Source organism: Xenia sp. Carnegie-2017, unplaced genomic scaffold, assembly GCF_021976095.1.
Source record: "Xenia sp. Carnegie-2017 unplaced genomic scaffold, XeniaSp_v1 HiC_scaffold_14, whole genome shotgun sequence".
Lineage (NCBI taxonomy): Eukaryota > Metazoa > Cnidaria > Anthozoa > Malacalcyonacea > Xeniidae > Xenia > Xenia sp. Carnegie-2017.
The window spans coordinates 10276681-10301467 of record NW_025813447.1 but is presented as its reverse complement, the minus strand read 5'-3'; the positions used below and the strand labels follow the sequence as shown (position 1 = coordinate 10301467).

Genomic DNA, 24787 nt, shown 5'->3' with positions numbered 1-24787 from the left:
ATGACATAATTCTACGATTAATGAATTTATTTTGTTAATAATAAAATTGAGTGATTTACTGAAACACAATAAACCATAACCCAACATCCCCTGTATTTTTTCACGATAAAATAAATGCTTCATAAAATGAGCAGTTAGCGTGTGCAATAATGAGCATTAAACGATGAATTTTCTGAAAAACAATCTTTGTCTTCTTTAGGTGTCTTTATCAGATTCAAATATACATGTATAATATGTGTGGTGTTCATGAGCAAGAATGTGCATTGTAAAACAGAGAACGAGACTACTAACAATAAACCAGGTACAAAAACAAATAATGATTTGAATCATGATGAAAATAAGTTAACATTAATATTCATTTTCTATAGTGTCAGTCCTCAAGGAAGAAGTTGTCTCAATTTATAATGAAAACTTCGCTGACATTCCCAAGGACAGAGAGCCATATTATGTTAAAGTTCAACGATGTATCATCGATAAAGATAAAATTCCTACATGTTCATATTGTTGGCCCCAACCTATGACATTGACAGAAGTCGAGATTGTCGTTCCTGATTTAAAAAACTACACAAAGTTTTACAAATATGTTGTATATAATCACACTTCTTGTTACCTGGAAAAGAACTTAATAGCCCTGAAGTTTAATCTACACAAGAATCTATCTTCAAACGAAAGTAAGGACTTCTGTATTTAATTGAAATTTAAACTGAGATCTAAATTTGAAACGCCTTTCCTTTTGTGTTTACAGTTTACGACACAGAATTTACAACAAAAGTAAAATACAATCCACCAAACGTGAGAACATGTAATGACTATTGCAAGCATCCACAACCTCGTTTTCATCTGCACAGTGAATATACAAAGATTGCTTTAGATTATCTCTTTATACCATTCACTCAATGCTTGCCTGGTTGCAAAGCAACAGAGAAAATGAAAATTGTCAAAACAGAAATCCTAGAGGGTTCAACCCCGTTGAAAGTCATTAAAGAACATAAAGCTTGCAATCTCTGGAACAAAAAAGTCCAGGAGAGTACACCTTATCGTAGCAGACGCAGTAATACAGGTAAAAAATTTTCAATTATGATTGAAAAATTTAACCAAAAAGCGTTATGTGTGTGTATTTAGATGTGCACAACTTTTGAGAAAAATTGCAAAATAATCATGTTTTACGATTTGTTTCATGATCTTATTTCCATAAAATTTCTCTACAGAAAGTCGACCCCTCGTGCTAAATAAAGGATTATTTGCTTACATCACATCACCTAAAATGATGCTAGTTGCCTTCATTCTTTTGACTGTCCTCATCTCAATACTCATTCTGGACTGTAATCTGTGTCATCGTAAGAAAGGAATAATGTATTCTATAAAAAGTTGTGGAAAGAATAAAGAGTGTGAAGACTGCGTAAGAAGACAGCAAACTATGATAGAAATGGTTTAAGTATCAGTAGTTTTTGTGTCACATTTCTGTAAAAAGGAAGACATGAATGAATAAAGCATCTGAAACCAGGTCCCATCGGAAGCTGTGGGGATTGGGCAGGCTGCAACCCCCTTTCAGTAATTTCCAAAATTGTTGTGAAAATTTAACAAGCCCAGCTTTTCCCGAATCTTCTAGGAGAAAGTCACATACCGTCGAATCTCGAAATAATAAGCTGCCCGGGCTTATTTTAATTTTAAAAAGGTGGCTAATTTAATGATGCGGTTACTTTCAGTGTAAGGATATTTCGAGACTCTAAGATATTTGAATTTTCAGACCCCCATTCTTAGTTAGAGCTTCCAACGGCGGTGAAAACAACAAATGACTGAACATTGTGTTGTGCGACAAGATGAATGACGTACAAATCATGACACTCCACGCAATGCTATTAAAGTGTATGAAATGTTTTCAGCAGAAACTGTGAGCGTAATATTCTAATAATTGGATAATATTCTAAAAGTTGTATAACATTTGCACTAATTTCTGCCAAGTCAACATTATACTAAATATTCTTAATTACATTAAATTTTCTTTTAGTGATATTAAACTGGAATTCATGATTATAGTGAATGTGATGAAAGTTGACGTGTTTTGAGAGCAGTTAAATGGGCAAGTTTTGTTGTTGCATATTCTAGCAACATTTTGCTCATTTTATGGGCATCCACTGAAGAAGGATTTTAAAAGCCTTTTTTCCTCGTAAACCAGAATATTAAGAGCAAAACAAATGATCAAAGCTGACTTTGCAATATTTTGAGAGCAATGAGCTGCTTGAATTACTTATTACTTATTTCCAAAAACAGACGAGTTGTTTTTTCTTATAGTAACTAATTTGCAGTTCTATATAGTTATCAAATAATTTTATGTTCTCGAACAAGTCATGGAGTTCATTTTTTGAATAAAGAATGCAATATTGTCAAAAAAATAATACATATCCAATCGTTTTTAGCTGTAGTAATGACAACAATGATATAAATGTAGCTTTAAAATTTTGTAACACGCAAATAGTTAAATGGATATATAGCCACCAAAGTACACCATAACCCATGACAAACAAAAATTATCAAAATCTACAACAAGCGCTGTAGCGCTTGTTCTAGATTTTGATAATTTAGCGCTAATCTAGCGATTTTGATAATTTAGAACAAGCGCTACAATGCGTGTTTGCTTCGCCTATTTTAAAAATATAGCCACGTAAAGAATTTGACACATCTTTGTTGCCCAGCTATATAAAAACAAACGAAAAGAAAAATTTACCGCGGAATTTGCCAGAAGCAAATCAACAATTACATCTCAATTAAATAGCTATGTAACTTGGCATTTCGACAATTCGTTCTACCTGTAAATTCTTCCCATTTCATATTACTCACAAAACATGATAAATAGATAATTCAGTAATGTCTACGTCAAAATATAATGTGCCGACGTAGGATCGTTTAATTGAGAGATATGATTAACAATGTACATATTTACTTTTTAAGCAAGTTGGGAGAAGGATAGGCCAGCATGAACATTGTGCATGATATGAGAGAATAATTATGCTATGGGCCCACGCTTTCAGATTCTTCTTTATGATTTGAATTTTACAGTAACTTAATTAAGTGAAGCAAAAAATGGTTAAAGAGTAAGAAATCTTAAGATTTTAAGTGCCAGTTTATAATTTAATAGTGACATAAAATACTTCAATATAAAACTGGTTGATTACAGAGTTTTGATGAGCCATCTTCAATGGTTCAGGGATGAATAAACATTGATTGTATAGTAAATAAGCAATTAAATGAGAGTACCTACTTATTGTACTGAAGTTGTGAACTAAAGTTGCGAAGTACTAGCAAACGCGAAAGGTCTTTAAGCCCTGTGGACATTTGGCAATGAATCTGTTCAGTAAGCAAGGAAAAGCTTTTGCAATTCTAATCCGTTTGAAGGCCCTCTAAGAGTGTTATAATGCGATATACAGTAAATGTGGCACCAGAAGAGTATCGTAAATGTAGCCCTCTAAGAGTGTTATAATGCGATATCCAGTAAATGTGGCGCTAGAAGAGTATCGTAAATTTGGCGCTCTATGAGTAATATAATGCGATTTACAGTAAATGTGGCACTAGAAGAGTATCGTTGGGTTTTAAATGCAGTAGTACCCTGCATACTGTGCCCTTGACGTCTGTTGCCACTCGTAACTACTACAGGCGACTCATCAAAGAAATGCATACGGTTGCAATCAATCAATGAAATATTTGCTACGAAAGCTTCTAACTTCTCCATAACGTCCGGCCGTTCTGTTTCTCGAGGAATTTGACTTATTATCTTGTTAGAGTAACCAAGATCTTTTTTCGAAATTCTACTAATGGATGACCTGCTAGGTATGTTTGCTGGAAGGCAAACTTTGTTATTTTCTAGGTGTTGCTGAATCTCTTTTGCGTAAATAGATGGTTTATTAATTTTTAGATATTCAGCGTATGCAATAACGTCATTTGTACGCGTGGTTCGAACATCACGTTCGCCCTGGCGAGATGCAATAGAACCAGTGTCTACCCATAGATCTATTATATTTGATATAGTCTTATACGGTAGACTTAGTTGTTTCAAAATGTTTGTCAAACGCTGGTTATTTAACCACCTTTCAAGTATTTCATTTCTTACTTCTATCGCTAAAGCTTTTCCTTGCTTACTGAACGGATTTATTGCCAAATGGCTACATGGCTTAAAGACCTTTCGCATTTGCCAGTACTTTGCAACTTTAGTTCACAACTTCAGTACTCAAGTACACAACTTGTCAACTCAAGTTGACAAGTTCATATCGAATATTCCATATTTGGAAATGTAACCATTGATTGTATAGTAAATAAACAATTAAATGAGAGTACCTACATAATGATTACATATGAATGACATTCCGTTCAAATATATTCATAGTACTTATCAAAATATAGGATGTCTTTGAAGACTATTTTCCATCTCAATTGTGGTTAAAATCTTAAATTTTTGAGGTTTATAAAACCATGCTATTGAAATTAGAGAGTATAAAAAGACTTTTCAGAACTCATTATTTATAAAAGCGAAGCTAAGTTGTGAATTATAAGAGAGACATTGTACAAGATATCTTTGAGAAATCAGCTTGTAAAAACAAAAGAAATGGATGAGCAATGCATGTTTATTAATGATGGAGAAAATGCATCAATTTAGTCTTCAAAAACTTACTTAATCATTATCTTATAAGAAAGTTAAAGATACTTTCATTTGTGATGACAAATTTGTTTGATGACATAATTCTACGATTAATGAATTTATTTTGTTAATAATATCATTGAGTGATTTACTGAAACACAATACACCATAACCCAACATCCCTTGTATTTTTTCACGATAAAATAAATGCTTCATAAAATGAGCAGTTCACGTGTGTAATAATGAGCATTAGACGATGAATTTTCTGAAAAACAATCTTTGTCTTCTTTAGGTGTCTTTATCAGATTCAAATATACATGTATAATATGTGTGGTGTTCATGAGCAAGAATGTGCATAGTAAAACTGAGAACGAGACTACTAACAATAAACCAGGTACAAAAACAAATAATGATTTGAATCATGATGAAAATAAGTTAACGTTAATATTCATTTTCTATAGTTCCAGTCCTGAAGGAAGAAGTTGTCTCAATTTATAATGAAAACTTCACTGACATTCCCAAGGACAGGGAGCCATATTATGTTAAAGTTCAACGATGTGTCATCGATAAAGATAAAATTCCTATATGTTTATTATGTTGGCCCCAACCTATGACATTGACAGAAGTCGAGATTGTTGTTCCTGATTTAAAAAACTACACAAAGTTTTACAAATATGTTGTATATAATCACACTTCTTGTTACCTGGAAAAGAACTTAAAAGCCTTGAAGTTTAATCTACACAAGAATCTATCTTCAAACGAAAGTAAGGACTTCTGTATTTAATTGAAATTTAAACTGAGATCTAAATTTGAAACGCTTTTCCTTTTGTTTTTCTTAGTTAACGAGACAGAATTTACAACAAAAGTAAAATACAATCCACCAAACGTGAGAACATGTTATGACTATTGCAAGCATCCACAACCTCGTTTTAATCTTTACAGTGAATATAGAATGGTTGAGTTAAAATTTCTCTTTATCCCATTCAATGAATGCTTGCCTGGTTGCAAAGCAAATGAGGCAATGAAGATTGTCGAAAGAAAATTCCTCGATGGTTCAACCCAATATGAAGTTGTCAGGAATCACTTATCGTGCAATTTTTGGAATACAAAAGTCTATAAAAGTCCACCTTCTAATAGCACACGCAGTGATCCAGGTAAAAAATTTTCAATTATGATTGAAAAATTTAACCAAAAAGCGTACTGTGTGTAATTAGATGTGCACAACTTTTGAGAAAAATTGCAAAATAATCCTGTTTTACGATTTGCTTCATGATCTCATTTCCATAAAATTTCTCTACAGAAAGTCGACCCCAGGTGCTAAATAAAGGGTTATTTGTTTACATCACATCACCTAAATTGATGTTAGTTGCCTTCATTCTCTCGACTGTCCTCATCTCAATACTCGTTCTGGACTGTAATCTATGTCATCGTAAGAAAGGAATAATGTATTCGATAAAGAGTTGTGGAAAGAATGAAGAGTGTAAAGACTGCATAAGAAGACAGCAGACTATGATAGAAATGGTTTAAGTATCAGTAGTTTTTGTGTCACATTTCTGCTAAAAGGAAGACATGAATGAATAAAGCATCTGAAACCAGGCCCATCGGAAGCTGTGGGTTTGGGCAGGCTGCAACCCCTTTCAGTAATTTTCAAAATTGTTGTGAAATTTAACAAGCCCAGCTTTTCCCCAAATCTTCTAGAAGAAAGTCACATACCGTAGATTCTCGAAATAATAAGCTGCCCGGTCTATTTCAATTTTAAAAAGGTGGCTAATTTAATGGTGCGGTTACTTTCAGTGGAATGATATTTCGAGACTCTAAGATATTTGAATTTTCAGACCCCCCTTCTTTATTAGAGCTTCCGACGTCGATGAAAACAAGAAATGGCTGAACATTGTGTTGTGCGACAAGATGAATGACGTACAACTCATGACAATCCACGCAACGCTATTAAAGTGTATGAATTGTTTTCAGCAGAAACTGTGATCGTAATATTCTAATAATTGCATAATATTCTAAAAGCTGTATAATATTTGCACTAATTTCTGCCAAATCCACATTTATACTAGATATTTTTAATTACATTAAATTTTCTTTATTGATATTAAACTGGAATTCATGATTATTAGTGAATGCGATGAAAGTTGACGTGTTCTGAGAGCAGTGAAATGGGCAAGTTTTGTTGTTGCATATTCTAGCAACTTTTTGCTCATCTTGCTCATCTTGTGGGCATCCACTGAAGAAGGTTTTTAAAAGCCTTTTTCCCTCGTAAACCAGAATATTAAGACCAAAGGAATGATCAAGTCAGATGGCAGATCATCATTTCAAGAGCTTTCCTTTTCAGTGATAAGTTTATGGATTAGGCTGACTATTATAACAAAGAACGTCCAATTAGATTAGAAAAGTAAATTTAGTAAAGTCAAAAGAACCAGTTGAAACTTTGGTTACCTTTCATGCACGAGAATGTGTTTATATAACCGCGTTTTCTTTTCTTTGATTGTGGACTAAATCAAGCATGAATAGACTACTTTAAGTATAAAGAGTAAATTGATAAAATCTTGGATAATAACTGAACCAAACGCAATAATGACCAAATCAATTCAAGTGTTTTAGGGAACAAGCAACTTTTTATTTGCAAATATAGTGGCAAGAAAATCGTTATTTTTGTAGATAAAACGTTTGTTACTTGCACCGCAATTAACGTAGCCGATAATCCGTCTTATGTCCAGCGTATCAGTGGCGTGCGTCACGATGCCAGAGTAGGGCCCTGGGACCAATGGGAAAATACTGGCCCTTCTTAAAAAATGTTAGCTTTTGCGCAACAGAAAATTATTTCATAAGAATCATAACTATCTTCTCCTTTCTCTTTTGAAATATAAATATCATATTTTCCTTCATAAATTATTTAATTATATGTTTAAAAGATAGCTATATTGAGTTTCATTGAAGTTGATTTAAATTTTATATAAATGGTTGGTCATTAAATAAATAGATCAGTAGCTAAATCATGTTAATTTTTATGCTGATTACCAAAGAATAACACGTGCAAAATGTTAATATGGCGGACGATTTTAAATTCTTTGCAATTCAAAAATAAAGCAAAGGAATGGACCGTTTCTGCCCTCAATGAATTAATAAATGACACACAAGAATGACGCCGAATCATCAAACAAATTTAACTTTGTTGCATTTTTAAAACGTTGTATAAAACGTCAAACTCACTTGACCTGTCTCGCATTGAAGGTGAAAAAGTCGTTTAACTGTCTCAATTCAGAGATTTTCCTGAAGAGCTAGACAGTATTTTGACTGAATTGATCAGTGACAAATGACTTAGAATGTATCTTAATTTGCCAATCACAACAAATGATAACCACAAGCAAGTTAAGAATTGTTAATTATGTCGCGTATTATTCATTATTTGCATGTGTTATAGCAATCACTAAACCTTTCGTTGCTTTATAATTTGATAATAAGCTGAAGTTTTAATATTGCAGGAGATTATATTTTAGGAATGAAAAAAACAAAATAGTGAAAAGCACTTTCTAGCCAAAGTGAATTAAAAAAAATTAATACTTGTTTTAATGCAAATTGCCGTCACTTGAACGTTACAATCGGGAACAACTGAATACATGAGTATCCACCCCCTCCCCTCCCCAATTTACTGTTCTGTAGAGGGTCCTGCTTTCACGTATTAAACTAGGTATCCAAGGATTATCGTGACTAAAACACCACACGAGTACATACGAGTACATACGAGTACATACGAGTAACATACGAGTACATAGGAGTGACATACGAGTACATACGAGTAACATACAAGTACATACGAGTAACATACGAGTACATACGAGTGACATACGACTATTTTCTCGTCAACAAATGAGAGACAACACAATTTCTTCAATACATTGATATTTGCGTTTATTTTTCCTTGTATTTGTGTGGAATTTGGAGCAACCTTTCGATGGATTTAAATGCTGAAAAGGTATTTTACTTTCATACTACATTCATTTGTATGTTTTAGTTGAATTTGTTATAGATATTTTGTCGATGCGATTTGCCAGTATTTGAGCGCTTTTTGACACACTTTCACCAAGGAAATACATATTTATGAAAGCGATTATACATTCATTTTGGTCTTTAAGATACTGATTTTGCCGTTAAAAGACTGAATTATATCAGCTAGAACTTTGAAAACATGAAAAGTAAGCTGAAATTGTACGCATAATATAATATATATACGTAACACAGTGCAACTCTCATTTAATTCAAATATATATAATGTACATTTATTTCATATAGCACGTTTTGAAAGCTTTATTTATACGTTGTTTATTTAATCGCTTTCATAAATATGTATTTCCTAGGTGAAAGTGTGTCAAAAAGCGCTCAAATACTGGCAAATCGAATCGACAAAATATCTATAACAAATTCAACTAAAACATACAAATGAATGTAGTATGAAAGTAAAATACCTTTTCAGCATTTAAATCCATCGAAAGGTTGCTCCAAAGTCCACACAAATACAAGGAAAAATAAACGCAAATATCAATGTATTGAAGAAATTGTGTTGTCTCTCATTTGTTGACGAGAAAATAGTCGTATGTCACTCGTATGTACTCGTATGTTACTCGTATGTACTCGTATGTTACTCGTATGTACCAGTGAACTCCATATATATATATATCTGGAATGATAACGACAATACATTTTATAGATAAAAAGTTGAAGCCAAAGTCCTAGTCTCTTGCGCGGTTTGTACGTCAGTTCCAGTCCTTCAAAGTCGAATGTTCACGCGGTTTGTACGTCAGTATCATTCCCCTGAGTGCCAAACATACACGGCCAATATAAATTTGAATACAAATTGCAAAAGCATAAACATATAAACAACATGACGACAAACAACACACGAGGCCAACTCTTCGCAAAGGTTATTTTTACAGCTGAAACTTTACTACAGTGAGTTCGTTGTAACTTACAACTTAAAACTAGGAAAAGCCAACTGAAAATTACACTGTATGCTAAAAAGACAATACAATAAGAAAATATGACGAGAAAATATTCAAGCAAACATTTTTGTTACATCGGAAGGTAAATTTTCGAACGGTGTCAGACAGTGTTTGTCTTTTTTTTGTCAATTCAGTGGATTTAAAGATCTGTTTTTCCGAAGAAAAAAGAAACTTGAATATCCAGTTTCATAAAAAATATTGAGTTTATAACTCCCATTTTTACTTTTTACAGAGCGGTTGTATTTTTCATCGATTTTAATAGTGCTTGAAATACTAAATGGTTGTCATCTCGATATCAATAATTGAATATCCTTAAAGACTTTGATTTGTTTTAAAGGAAAACCGCAGCGTAAGAGCAGATCGACTAAGTTCACCTCACCTTGCTTTTCGATTTATCACTTTGATTCACTTTCCGTGAACCTTTTCATTCCAAAAATTTCGTTATTTTTACGCTCTGATCAAGATCCGAACTCTATCATTACCAAGGCACAAATGATTTAAAAAAATTAAAATGAACATGCGAGAGACTAGAGCCTGACGGGTAATGACGAATGATGACGACAAATATTTTTGGCTTCAATTTTGGCTTCGGTTATCATTCCAGTTATTCAAATGTCGAGTTCACTGGTATGTACTCGTATGTACTCGTGTGGTGTTTTAGTCACGATCATCCAAGGATAGTGCAAAGTGTTAAAATATGCTCTCATATTCTTCCTGTAATTAGTAAATAATTAAGTCAAGTGTAACTAACTAAATGATTATTTTAAGAGATACTTATGTGCAATAATCACAATATTTTTTATAGTTCCTAATAGCTTTCCGTTGATTGTAAATTAACCATACTTAGTAAGAAACAAATATATCCATACGAAATATCTTGTATAAATAGAAGTAGTTTAACCATTGTAAAATAGATCGTTGACCATAGACATTGACGTTGAACATTAAATGTGATCGAAATAGTTATCTGTGATATTTCTATTGTTCGTGTAAGGCCTGTTTTATACGTCGAATTTCCGTCGAATTTAATCTGTCGAATTTAATGCGTTGAATTTTATTCGACGGAAATGCGACGTATAAACCGAATATCTTCAACGCGTCGCATTAAATGCGACGCTGTCGTGTTAAGCCTCATTTCCACCTATCGCACGAGTCAACTCGCAGCTCGCTGCGAGAGCTCGCCATTGTTCGTGTCTGTTTCGAGTACTCGTTGTTTGATAACTGTTTTTTAGCGAGCTAAGGAAAAAAATGGCGGTCGCTTAAGGAGTGAAGAATGAGTCCTTTGACTAGAAAGCAAATAATTCTTTTACTCTATTTGCGAAGTCGAAGAATACAGCGTGAAAAATACCGCAATACCGCAAACGTTTTTGGATCAGGCCGATATTCCAAAAGAGATCTCAACATAGCGAATTTTTCACTTTAGCGAAGGAATTACGAGATGGAGACCACGAAGGTTATTTCCACAATTTTAGGATGTCACCTGATCAATTCGATTATTTACATAGCCTTGTGGGCTCCCTTATTCAAAAGAGCGATAAAAGTCGTGATGTCATTAGTTCAGAAGAACGATTAGCGTTGACACTTTGCTATTTAGCATCAGGAGACAGTCCACGAAGTTTGTCTTTCAGTTATAGAATAGGAGTGACAACTGTACAAAATTATTTCGAATACCTGTTTGGCAATTTGGAATGCTCTTTTGTCAAAAGGATTTTTGAAAGCTCCCAGTTCACCGTATGAGTGGTTAAAAATAGCTGATGAATTCAAAAGAATCTGGAACTTCCCTAATTGTTGTGGGGCCATTGATAGCAAGCACATAAAAATACAAGCACCAGCAGGATCAGGGAGTTTGTACTATAATTATAAACACTGGCATAGCATTATTCTCATGGCTATTGCTGCAGCAGACTATTCATTCATATTAGTTGACATTGGCGATAATGGTCGTCATAGTGATGGAGGTGTGTTTCAGAATTCTAAATTAGGTATTGGGTTGCTGTCAAATTCTCTTCAACTTCCTGAACCATGCTGCATAAGTAATAGAATGAGTACTTTTCCCTTTGTCTTTGTTGGTGATGAAACATTTCCATTGATGAAAAATCTGATGCGTCCCTACCCTGGCAAATTTCTACCACAACATGAGCAAATTTTCATCTATCGCCTTTCCAGGGCCAGAAGAGTTGTTGGAAATGCATTTGGCATTGCTGCCTCAAGATTTCGAATATTGAGAAGGGAAATTATTGCCAAACCTGTGAAAGTTGAGAGGATTACCATGTAGTTGCACTTCATAATTTCCTGATAAAGTCGGAGGCAAAACAACAAGCATGTTCTAGACAAAATTTACCCCATGGTTTTGTGGACAGTGAGGACAGGTATGATTAGATTCCTTAATTTTTTTCAAGAATACCATACTTCAAAAATTTTAATGAATCAATTTTGATGAACTCAAACTGATGTGAAATATTCTTGACTTCATAGACAAATTTGAGAAGAGATTTCATTTGCAAGAGAATTATTATCTTTATCCCCTTATTTTAGAAATGGAAAAATTTTATTGGGCTTATGGAGAGCCTCTGTGGAGAATGCACAAGGCTTAAAGTCAATTGGGAGACAAGGCTCAAATTTTTATAGGATGCCTCAGAAGTACGAGATCAATTTAAAGAGTATTTCATGAAACCAGTGGGTGAAGTTCCATGGCAGCAAAATCATACTAAAGAAGATAGATGGCTACATCACAAAACCTATCACAAAGTTTCTAAGAAAAATTGTTAGTAAACATGGCAAATAAAACTAGTTTTAAGAATGCCTAGTATCGCACCATGGCGTTTCAAATATGCTAAACTGAAATTCATTTCGAGAAGTGCTTATCAAAGGCTCAGCAGTTTGTTTTTTGACGAATAGCTACAACTATTCCAAGATTGCGTAAATAAACGTTAATTTCGTATGCGCATTTACATAGCGGACACATATGCCTGGTTTCCATATGATCGTTTCTGTCGCTAGAGTCGTTTCTGTCTGTTGAAAAAAGTCCCCTGCGGTGATCAAACGACAGAAGCGATTATCGCGATGAACAGGTTTCCATTAATCGTATGCATCGTATCTAATTTGAACTAGTCACCATACACTTACTATATGATATATTCAAAATGGCGGCAGTCAATCGAAGAGGAAGACTTGTAGCGTGTTATTTTCTTTTGCGTGTGCTAAGAAGAAGGAGAGAGCGAAAGCAAAAAAGAAAACATGGGTTTGGGTTTTAATATTTCGAAAATTTGTTATATAAACAATCATACTTCTGTACTTCATAATGAGGACATTTGGCACGCCACAATCATACATTCGTAATTCATGCATCACAATCTAGCGTTGTTGTTGAATCCTCATTATCCGGTCAAAAGTATAGACTTTCAACCGTGGGAAAGTGTAAATTTTATTTATAATCTAACAAAGATGCTCATCTCTTCAGTATAAATGATGATATAAGCGGTATACCATATGAAACATGTATATATTTTAAATAATTTCTAATTAGCAGCAATTTTAAAAAACACTTGAGAAAAACGACGATTTTTTTGAGAGCAAACATGTTTCGACATTATCAGAATGCCATCTTCAGTGCAGAATGATTAGTGTTAAGTAATATGATACATAATATGATATGAGTAAATTAATTACAATGAGTATTAAGTATTAATAACTATAACGTAAGTTCTAAAAATAAGTATTAAGAATTTATAACAAAAGTATTATTATAAAGTAAATATAGTGTTGTAGTGGTGAACTTGGATATTTAAATCGGGATTAGTTTTATTAATGTGTAGAGCTTCTTTGATTTTGAGTGAGAAAGTGGATTGATCAGTGTCGATGATTTTAAAACAGGAAGGTGAGAATTTGTTTTTACATGAAGGAGAGGCTTGAAAATGTTTGTAGATAGTGGAGTTTTTGTCTGTGTGAGTATGCTCCTTTATCCTGGTAGATAATTGGCGAGAAGTTTCACCAATATAACGGGAATTACATCCCGCACATGAAAATTGATAAACTACCATAGATTTGGAAAGTTCGGGAAGTGGGTCTTTAAACGAAAATAAAGATTTTATTTTGAAAGATGTGAAAATAAGTTTAACGTCAATGTCAGTGCAGTAGCGTTTAATGATTTGTGTGAGTTTGCGTTGTGTGTGTCGTGAGTAATCACCTATGTAAGGTAGTTTGAAATAACGTTTATTGTCAGGTTGTTGTATATCGTTAGTGTTAGTTGTGGAGTTAGATGAGTCAGTGCTTTTCTTGTTGTCCAAATAGTGTTGTATAGTGTTGTTGATGAAATGAAAAGGAAAAGAATTACGTTGGAGAGTGAATATTAGTTTCTTTAAATCACGTTGAAAGCCGATGTCTGTGTTGTTGAGTTTCCGTGCTCTGTCGGTCAGTGTTCGTATCAGTCCAATTTTGTAATTTAATGGTGTGAAACTAAAAAAGTTAGTCAGTAGTCCTGTATAAGTTGGTTTGTGGTACGTAGAGGTCATACAGTTTTCATGTGATTTAGTTAGTAAGATGTCAAGAAAGGGTAACTGATTGTCTTGTTCGGTTTCGTATGTAAAGTTTATGCTTTGATGTTGTTTGTTGATGTATTCGTAAAAGAGTAATGCTTCGTCTTTGTTATGAAAAATACAAAAAATGTCGTCAACGTATCTGCGGTAAAATAAAGGTTTGTTGTTGCTGTAGTTATTTAACCAGTTTCGTTCGTGATTTCGTCCGAACTTTCCAAATCTATGGTAGTTTATCAATTTTCATGTGCGGGATGTAATTCCCGTTATATTGGTGAAACTTCTCGCCAATTATCTACCAGGATAAAGGAGCATACTCACACAGACAAAAAACTCCACTATCTACAAACATTTTCAAGCCTCTCCTTCATGTAAAAACAAATTCTCACCTTCCTGTTTTAAAATCATCGACACTGATCAATCCACTTTCTCACTCAAAATCAAAGAAGCTCTACACATTAATAAAACTAATCCCGATTTAAATATCCAAGTTCACCACTACAACACTATATTTACTTTATAATAATACTTTTGTTATAAATTCTTAATACTTATTTTTAGAACTTACGTTATAGTTATTAATACTTAATACTCATTGTAATTAATTTACTCATATCATATTATGTATCATATTACTTAACACTAATCATTCTGCACTGAAGATGGCATTCTGATAATGTCGAAACATGTTTGCTCTCAAAAAAATCGTCGTTTTTCTCAAATATTTTTTTAAAATTGTCGTTCAAATGAACAATAATATTTCTACCTAATATGACAAACCCAGTTGAAGTATTTTTCCAGTATAAAAATGCAAATTTGTAGAGATAAATGAACATCTCTAAAGCTGAAATTTGACTTTACAATATGTTGCATACAATATAGCTTAATATAAGCAATAAAGGACATGATTTGTTTTGCCAAATAGACAAACGTATTGTAATTTATGAGGATTAATAACAAAAAATGTAAATGTGTTCCTTTAGTGAAATCAGTTAATCAAGCGGCTCATTGCTGACAAATTGGATAAAGTCACGATTGAAACTAAATCGAGGTTAATTTCACGAGGCTTTATACAGTAGACGGGGAAAATCATATCAGGCTTCTCCAGGATTCATGGATTGTTTTTTAAATGAATTGATCATTACATGTTGATAAAATGATGTCAACAACTACAAAAAACTTGCTGTGTTGAACCACAAACAAATTGGATACTAATTAGCTATGCTATGGTTATTTTTTATTATTTCTCCATGTGTGGTTTTCATTGAACAATGTCAAATATTTAATTTTCTTCAGACTAACAAGCAAATATAGGTGAATCTTTTCAAAAGATTACCCGAAATTGCTAAAAAAATTGACTGTGCTGATTGATAGGAGTCACTAAGTCAAAGCGTAATTGACACTGCAGCAGAGAAGGAATCATTCAATGCAAGCGCTCTGTGCCTTTTGTTGGTCACTTTAAGTTTCATTTTATTTTACCGCTGCAAAAGTTTACTTAAAGATCGTACTTGGTACAATACCAGAAATTGCAAATGTAAAGACCAACTTATAAGCTAAAAATAACATGTGATATTAAAAAATATGACAATTATTGAAATGCAAACATTTTTTCACAAGTCATCATAAGAAACCACCGGAAAAGACAATAGCAACAATTATCGTGTAACTAGAAGTCGTCGATGAATATTGAACAAAATACCCCACCGACAGTCAAAGCCATGTTTGTGTCATAAACAAGAAGATGATGCATACTTTTGCTGATGCTATTTAACCCAGCCCGCCTTTCAAAATTTTCTCATTTGCATTGTATTAATATATTTGTACAAAAAGCAAACTCTCTTTCGCGACTTTCTAGAACTTGCACGTGACGTTGTTTGATAAAATCATCGGGGTCATTGATTACTTACTGGCAGAAATCCGCAGTAGATTAATGCAAGTACATTGTACATTTACATGCATCGATTTTATAAGAGCAAAGTTAAAGTGTAATTTTCAAGCATTACTTAATGTCTTATCAAAATCAGTCATTCCAATGGATATCAAGCAGACCACAGAAAATAATTTCAGTAATGTATTTTGAAAAGGAAATTTTACCACTGGCGTACATTGATGGTATAATAACTAATTATCATATTACAAAACGATGCTAATATGTAGTATTTGATTGCATATATTGAATAAGCTGTAAATAAATCAACACTGAACAACTGACAAAGCAAGACCAAAAAGATAGCACAAAAGAATTAACTACATTGACGTTAAATTTTGGGTCGCGTTTATAACGGTTAACCGCAGAAAGTCCTTCACAGCTATGTACGTATTTTGGTATTTGTTCACTGTCAAAACAATATCCATTAGGAAACCAACAATGATATCGGGTTAAAAAACTTACAGAGCATGACAATGCAACTCTTGAGATGGCTAGGCTACCGCTTAACAGTTAATAGATTGTCACTTTGTCGTTTGCAAAGCTCAAATGCTTTGCTTTGCTACCTTTTGTCTTCAATTTAAAAATATTTTAATTATTGCTTTGATTAGCGTATTTGTCAAGGTGATTGACAATTAAGTAGTTCTCCAAAGAACAGTTGAACACCAAAATGAGGATATTACATAAAATTAAAATGACACGATGCATTTCGGCAGACATCACCATAATTTTATAACTGTTAGGTTTTGTGATGTAGCCATGTACCTTATTTAGTATAATTTGACTTACACCAACAAATGTTACACATAACTATACGATTACATCTAATGTTCAACGTCTTCTATTTTACAATGATTTAACTGCTTCTATTTATACAAAATTTACGTAAGATTATTTTGGGTTCCGCTAGCAAATATGGTTTATTGACGTCAACGGAAAACTACTAGGAACTATAAAAAATATTGTCTTGATAACATTATAAGTATCTCTTAACATTAGTCATCTAATTAGTTATTGAATTAATGATTTTCTAATTACGGGAAGAATATGAGAGCATATCTTAATAATAACTATCTTCATTCGAGTTTTCTACAGTTCTTAAGAACTACATATATTGTCGTTCAAGATGACAAATACGTTAATGAGAGCATTAAAGTTCGTGACCACAATAAAGTCTTTGTTTTATAAAAAAATGTAATTTCCCTAAAACGTCATTGGAACTCATGCTAGTGCCTCAATTCAAATCTGACTTTGCAATATTGTGCAGTCACTTAAAACTCTTCCCATACAGGCTATATACACAGTAATAGATTTCTGAAATATGATTTCCCTTAAACATCATTGGAATTGAATTGCGTTCAAAGCTGACTTTGCAATATTTTGAGAGCAACGAGCTGCCTGAATTGCTTATTACTTATTTCCAAAAACAGACGAGTTGTTTTTTCTTATAGTAACTAACTAATTTGCAATTCTATATAGCTATCAAATAATTTTATGTTCTCGAACATGTCATGGAGTCCATTTTTTGAGCAAAGAATAAAATATTGTCAAAAAATAATACATATCCAATTGTTTTTAGCTGTAGTAATGAAAACAATGATATAAATGTAGCGTTAAAATTTTGTAACGCGCAAATAGTTAAATGGATATATAGCCACCGTAGCACACCATAACCCATAGCAAACAAAAATTATCAAAATCTACAACAAGCGCTACAATGCTTGTTTGCTCCTCCTATTTTAAAAATAAAGCCTAGTAAAGAATTTGACACATCTTTGTTGCCCAGCTATATAAAAACAAACGAAAAGAAAAATTTACCGCGGAATTTGCCAGAAGCAAATCAACAGTTACATCTCAACTAAATAGCTATGTAACTAGGCATTTCGACAATTTATTCTACCTGTAAATTCTTCCCATTTCATATTACTCACAAAACATGACAAATTGAAAACTCAGTAATGTTTACGTCAAAATATAATGTGCCGACGTAGGATCGTTTAATTGAGGGATATGATTAACAGTGTAAATATTAACTTTTTAAGCAAGTTGAGAGAAGGATAGGCCAGCCTGAGTACCATAGATATGATATTCAGCCTACGACAGGTTCAGGAGAAATGCACTGAACAGAACATGCCCCTCTATGCAGTTTTCATAGACTTTACTAAGGCCTTTGACACTGTCCCTAGAGGCGGCTTGTGGGCAGTACTGAAAAAGTTTGGCTGTACTGATAAGATTATCAATCTCGTGAAAGCGTTTCACGAAGGAATGCAAGCTAAAGTCACTCGTGGGAGCGACTGCTCTGAGGGATTCGCTGTCTCAACAGGTGTAAAGCAAGGGTGTGTGCTGGCTCCGACACTGTTCTCATTCTACCTGGCTGCCATGCTGGAGGTTGCCTTCGAGGACACAAGGGAAGGTATCTACATCCAGACTAGACATGATGGGAACCTATTCAACGCCTCACACTTCAAAGCTAAGACACGCACAGCACGTCAGCTTGTCAGAGATATGCTTTTTGCAAACGACTGTGCTCTGGTTGCTCACAGTGCAGCAGAGATGCAGGCATTGGTTGACAAATTTGCACAAGCTGCCGCTATGTTTAGCCTCAAGATAAACATCAAAAAGACTGAGTGCCTCTACCAGCCAGTAAAGCTTCTACTCCCTCCCCCAAAACCCTGTGCAATCACCATTGACGGACAGCCTCTTGTCCAGACCACAGACTTCAACTACCTGGGTAGTACAATCTCCAGCAATGCTAAGATTGAAAAGGAGCTGAGGAACAGAATGGGAAGGGCGAGTGCAGCGTTCAGTCAACTAAACGATCGGCTATGGCAAAATAAGCCTGTCTCGACCAGAGTTAAAGCCAAGGTCTATCAGGCGGTGGTGCTGACAACACTCCTTTATGGAGCAGAGGCATGGACAATCTACAGGCTTCAAGTGAAGAAACTGAGTGCGTATATGATGAGACAACTGCGGACATTCTGAAGATATCATGGCGGGACAAGATCGCAAATGCTAAGATTCTCCGTCTGACTGACCTGCCACACATGGCTGACATGCTGATTCAAAAGAATTTAAGATGGATTGGTCATGTCCATCGTATGGAGATCTCGTTTACCACGCCAGCTATTGTACAGCCAACTAGTAGAAGGAAACGAAACCAAGGCCGACCTCGACTCAGACTCAAAGATGTCATGAAACGAAATCTAAAGAGGAGAGACATCAACGTGACAACCTGGAAGCAATTGGCTGATAACAGACCGGCCTGGAGAGCTTCAATCCAACCATAGAACAGTCCTCGTCGCTTACGACTGACTGCATGATGATGATGATATAAAAACAAACGAAAAGAAAAATTTACCGCGGAATTTGCCAGAAGCAAATCAACAGTTACATCTCAACTAAATAGCTATGTAACTAGGCATTTCGACAATTTATTCTACCTGTAAATTCTTCCCATTTCATATTACTCACAAAACATGACAAATTGAAAACTCAGTAATGTTTACGTCAAAATATAATGTGCCGACGTAGGATCGTTTAATTGAGGGATATGATTAACAGTGTAAATATTAACTTTTTAAGCAAGTTGAGAGAAGGATAGGCCAGCCTGACCATAGTGCAGGATATGAGAGAATAATGAGAAAATAATGATGCTATGGGCCCACGCTTTCAGATTCTTCTTTATGATTTGAATTTTACAGTAACTTAAATAAGTGAAGCAAAAAATGGTTAAACAGTAAGAAATCTTAAGATTTTAAGTGCCAGTTTATAATTTAATAGCGACATAAAATACTTCAATATAAAACTGGTTGATTACAGAGTTTTGATGAGCCATCTTCAATGGTTCAGGGATGAATAAACATTGATTGTATAGTAAATAAGCAATTAAATGAGAGTACCTACATAACGGTTACATATGAAGGACATTCCGTTCAAATACAATCATAGTACTTATCAAAATATAGGATGTCTTTGAAGACTATTTTCCATCTCAATTGTGGTTAAAATCTTAAATTTTTGAGGTTTATAAAACAATGGTAATTAAATTAGAGAGTATAAAAAGACTTTTCAGAACTCATTATTTATAAAAGCGAAGCTAAGTTGTGAATTTTAAGAGAGACAATACACATGACATTGTACAAGATATCTTAGAGAAATCAGTTGTAAAAACAAAAGAAATGGGTGAGCAATGCATGTTCATTTATGATGGAGAAAATGCATCAATTTAGTCTTCAAAAACCTTATTTAATCAATTTCTTATAAATAAGACAGTTAAAGATACTTTCATTTGTGTTGACAAATTTGTTTGATGACATAAATCTACGATTAATGAATTTATTTTGTTAATAATATAATTGAGTGATTTACTGAAACACAATACACCATAACCCAACATCCCTTGTATTTTTTCACGATAAAATAAATGCTTCATAAAATGAGCAGTTCACGTGTGTAATAATGAGCATTAAACGATGAATTTTCTGAAAAACAATCTTTGTCTTCTTTAGGTGTCTTTATCATCTTTATATATACATGCATAATATGTGTGGTATTCATGAGCAAGAATGTGCATAGTGGAACAGAGAACAAGACTACTAACAATAAAACAGGTACAAAAACAAATAATGATTTGAATCATCATGAAAATGAGTTAACATTAATATTGATTTTCTATAATTATAGTCCTCAAGCAAGAAGTTGTCTCAATTTATAATGAAAACTTCACTGACATTCCCAAGGACAGGGAGCCATATTATGTTAAAGTTCAACGATGTGTCATGAAAAAAGATAACTTTCCTAAATGTGCAGTTTGTTGGCCCCAACCTATGACATTGACAGAAGTCGAGATTGTCGTTCCTGATTTAAAAAACTACACAAAATTTTACAAATATGTTGTATATAATCACACTTCTTGTTACCTGGAAAAGAACTTAACAGCCTTGAACTTCGATCAACATAAGAATCTATCTTCAAACGAAAGTAAGGACTTCTGTATTTAATTAAAATTTAAACTTAGATCTAAATTTGAAACGCCTTTCCTTTTGTGTTTACAGTTTACGACACAGAATTTACAACAAAAGTAAAATACAATCCACCAAACGTGAGAACATGTAATGACTATTGCAAGCATCCACAACCTCGTTTTCATCTGCACAGTGAATATACAAAGATTCTATTAAATTATCTCTTTATCCCATTCACTCATTGCTTGCCTGGTTGCAAAGCAACAGAGAAAATGAAGATTGTCAAAACAGAAATATTAGAAGGTTCAAAGCCGATTGAAGTCATTAAAGAACATATATCTTGCAGTCTCTGGAACAAAAAAGTCCAGGAGAGTACACTTTATAGTAGCAAACGCAGTGATCCGGGTAAAAAATTTTCAATTATGATTGAAAAATTTAACCAAAAAGCGTACTGTGTGTGTAAATAGATGTGCACAACTTTTGAGAAAAATTGCAAAATAATCATGTTTTACGATTTGTTTCATGATCTTATTTCCATAAAATTTCTCTACAGAAAGTCGACCCCTCGTGCTAAATAAAGGATTATTTGCTTACATCACATCACCTAAAATGATGCTAGTTGCCTTCATTCTTTTGACTGTCCTCATCTCAATACTTATTCTGGACTGTAATCTGTGTCATCGTAAGAAAGGAATAATGTATTCGATAAAGAGTTCTGGAAAGAATGAAGAGTGTAAAGACTGCGTAAGAAGATAGCAGACTATGATAGAAATGGTTTAAGTATCAGTAGTTTTTGTGTCACATTTCTGCTAAAAAGGAAGACATGAATGAATAAAGCATCTGAAACCAGGCCCATCGGAAGCTGTGTGGTTTGGGCAGGCTGCAACCTCCTTTGAGTAATTTTCAAAATTGTTGTGAAAATTTAACAAGCCCCAGCTTTTTTCCAAATCTTCTAGGAGAAAGTCACATACCGTAGAGTCTCGAAATAATAAACTGCCCGGGCTATTTCAATTTTAAAAAGGTGGCTAATTTAATGGTGCGGTTACTTTCAGTGGAAGGATATTTCGAGACTCTAAGATATTTGAATTTTCAGACCCCCCCCATTCTTACTTAGAGCTTCCGACGGCGGTGAAAACAAGAAATGGCTGAACATTGTGCTGTGCGACAAGATGAATGACGTACAAATCATGACACTCCACGCAACGCTATTAAAGCGTATGAATTGTTTTCAGCAGAAACTGTGATTGTAATATTCTAATAATTGGATAATATTCTAAAAGCTGTATAACATTTGCACTAATTTCTGCCAAGTCAACATTTATACTAGATATTTTAATTAAATTAAATTTTCTTTATTGATATTAAACTGGAATTCATGATTATTAGTGAATGTGATGAAAGTTGACGTGTTCTGAGAGCAGTAAAATGGGCAAGTTTAATTGTTGCATATTCTAGCAACTTTTTGCTCATCTTGTGGGCATCCACTGAAGAAGGTTTTTAAAAGCCTTTTTTCCTCGTAAACCAGAATATTAAGACCAAAGGAATGATCAAGTCAGTTGGCAGATCATCATTTCAAGAGCTTTCCTTTTCAGTGATAAGTTTATGGATTTGGCTGACTATTATATCAAAGAACGTCCAATTAGATTAGAAAAGTAAATTTAGTAAAGTCAAAAGAGCCAGTTGAAACTTTGGTTACCTTTCATGCATGAGAATGTGTTTATATAACCGCGTTTTCTTTTCTTTGATTGTGGACTAAATCAAGCATGAATAGACTATTTTAAGTACAAAGAGTAAATAGATAAAATCTTGGATAATAACTGAACCAAATGCAATAATGACCAAATCAATTCAAGTGTTTTAGGGAACAAACAACTTTTTATTTGCAAAGGTAGTGGCAAGAAAATCGTTATTTTTGTAGATAAACGTTTGTTACTTGCACCGCAATTAACGTAGCCGATATTCCGTCTTATGTCCAGCGTATCAGTGGCGTGCGTCACGAAGCCAGAGTAGGGCCCTGGGACCAATGGGAAAATACTGGCCCTTTATAAAAAATATTAGCTATTGCGCAACAGAAAATTATTTCATAAGAATCATAACTATCTTCTCCTTTCTCTTTTGAGTTATAAATATCATATTTTCCTTCATAAGTTATTTAATTATATGTTTAAAAGATAGTTATATTGAGTTTCATTGAAGCTGATTTAAATTTTATATAAATGGTTGGTCATTAAATAAATAGATCAGTAGCTAAATCATTGCTAATTTTATGCTGATTACCAAAGAATAACACGTGCAAAATGTTAATATGGCGGACGATTTTTAAATTCTTTGCAATTCAAAAATAAAGCAAAGGAATAGACCGTTTTCGCCATCAACGAATTGATAATAAATGACACACAAGAATGACGCCGAATCATCCAAAAAATTTAACTTTGTTGCATTTTTAAAACGTTGTATAAAGCGTTAAACTTACTTGACCTGTCTCGCATTGAAGGTCACAAAAGTCGTTTAACTGTCTCAATTTTGAAGAGCTAGACAGTATTTTGACTGAATTGATTAGTGATAAATGACTTACAAATGTATCTATAATTTGCCAATCACAACAAATGATAACCACAAGCAAGTTAAGAATTATTAATTATGTCGCGTATTATTCATTATTTGCATGTGTTATAGTAATCAATAAATTTTTCGTTGCTTCTTAAATGAATAGTCTACTGTGTAGTAAGCTGAAGTTTTTATATTGCGGGAGATTATATTTTAGGAATGAAAAAAAAAAAGTGAAAAGCACTTTCTAGCCAAAGTGAATTAAAAAAAATTAATGCCTGTTTTAATGCGAATTGCCGTCACTAAAATTTTACAATCGGGAACAACTGAATACATGAGTATCCTCCCCCTCCCCTCTCCAATTTACTGTTCTGTAGACGGTCCTGCTTTCACGTATTAAACTAGGGATCCAAGGATAGTGCAAAGTGTTGAGATATGCTCTCATATTCTTCCTGTAATTAGTAAATAATTAAGTCAAGTGTAACTAACTAAATGATTATTTTAAGAGATACTTATGTGCAATAATCACAATATTTTTTTATAGTTCCTAATAGCTTTCCGTTGATTGTAAATTAACCATACTTAGTAAAGAAACAAATATATCCATACTTAATATCTTGTATAAATAGAAGTAGTTTCACCATTATAAGATAGATCGTTGACCATAGACATTGACGTTAAACATTAAATGTGATCGAAATAGTTATCTGTGATCTCTCTATTGTTCGTGTAAGTCAATATATACTAAAGAAGGTAGATGGCTACATCACAAAACCTCACACAAAGTTTCTAAGAAAAAATGTTAGTAAACATGGCAAATAAAACTAGTTTTAAGAATGCGTAGTATCGCACCATGGCTTTTGAAAAAATGCTAAACTGACATTCATTTAGAGAAGTGCTTATCAAAGGCTAAGCAGTTTGTTTTTTGACGAATAGCTACAACTTGCTCCAAGATTGCGTAAATAAACGTTAATTTCGTATGCGCATTTACATACCGGACACATAATGAGGACATTTGGCACGCCACTATCATACATTCGTCATTCATGCATCACAACCTTTTATTATTACCATGCAGTATACAACTAATAAATTACAAAATCACTCTTGATTTCCTTTCTTTGTTTCGCTTGTGTTGTATTTTTTTTATTCTTCTGGCACATATAAGAAGTTCATGTGTT

The 24787-nt window shown here is 33.5% G+C and overlaps 1 protein-coding gene and 4 long non-coding RNA genes across 6 annotated transcripts; 4 read left to right on the top strand and 1 right to left on the bottom strand.

Moving 5' to 3' along the window:
* The first annotated feature begins 239 nt into the window (after nt 1-239).
* Nucleotides 240-718, top strand: LOC124435629. Its single transcript, XR_006945104.1, has 2 exons — nt 240-301; nt 369-718. It is a non-coding gene; the product is annotated as an uncharacterized LOC124435629 (long non-coding RNA).
* An 8-nt stretch (nt 719-726) lies between these two features.
* Nucleotides 727-1503, top strand: LOC124435583. The gene is made up of 2 exons (XM_046985592.1): nt 727-1060; nt 1209-1503. The coding sequence occupies exons 1-2, from the start codon at nt 928-930 to the stop codon at nt 1433-1435; spliced, it is 360 nt and encodes a 119-aa protein (XP_046841548.1). The 5' UTR covers nt 727-927; the 3' UTR covers nt 1436-1503.
* A 4245-nt stretch (nt 1504-5748) lies between these two features.
* Nucleotides 5749-6188, top strand: LOC124435614. Its single transcript, XR_006945090.1, has 2 exons — nt 5749-5784; nt 5931-6188. It is a non-coding gene; the product is annotated as an uncharacterized LOC124435614 (long non-coding RNA).
* A 406-nt stretch (nt 6189-6594) lies between these two features.
* On the bottom strand, nt 6595-7133 carry LOC124435634. The gene is made up of 2 exons (XR_006945110.1): nt 7076-7133; nt 6595-6995 (listed from the first exon to the last, which is right to left on the bottom strand). It is a non-coding gene; the product is annotated as an uncharacterized LOC124435634 (long non-coding RNA).
* A 1269-nt stretch (nt 7134-8402) lies between these two features.
* On the top strand, nt 8403-22479 carry LOC124435630. Of its 2 annotated transcripts, XR_006945105.1 has the most exons (3): nt 8403-8414; nt 9087-9093; nt 12265-12329. It is a non-coding gene; the product is annotated as an uncharacterized LOC124435630 (long non-coding RNA). The 2 variants fall into 2 exon arrangements; XR_006945106.1 differs by lacking the exons at nt 9087-9093; nt 12265-12329 and adding an exon at nt 22295-22479.
* Nucleotides 22480-24787: the final 2308 nt, after the last annotated feature.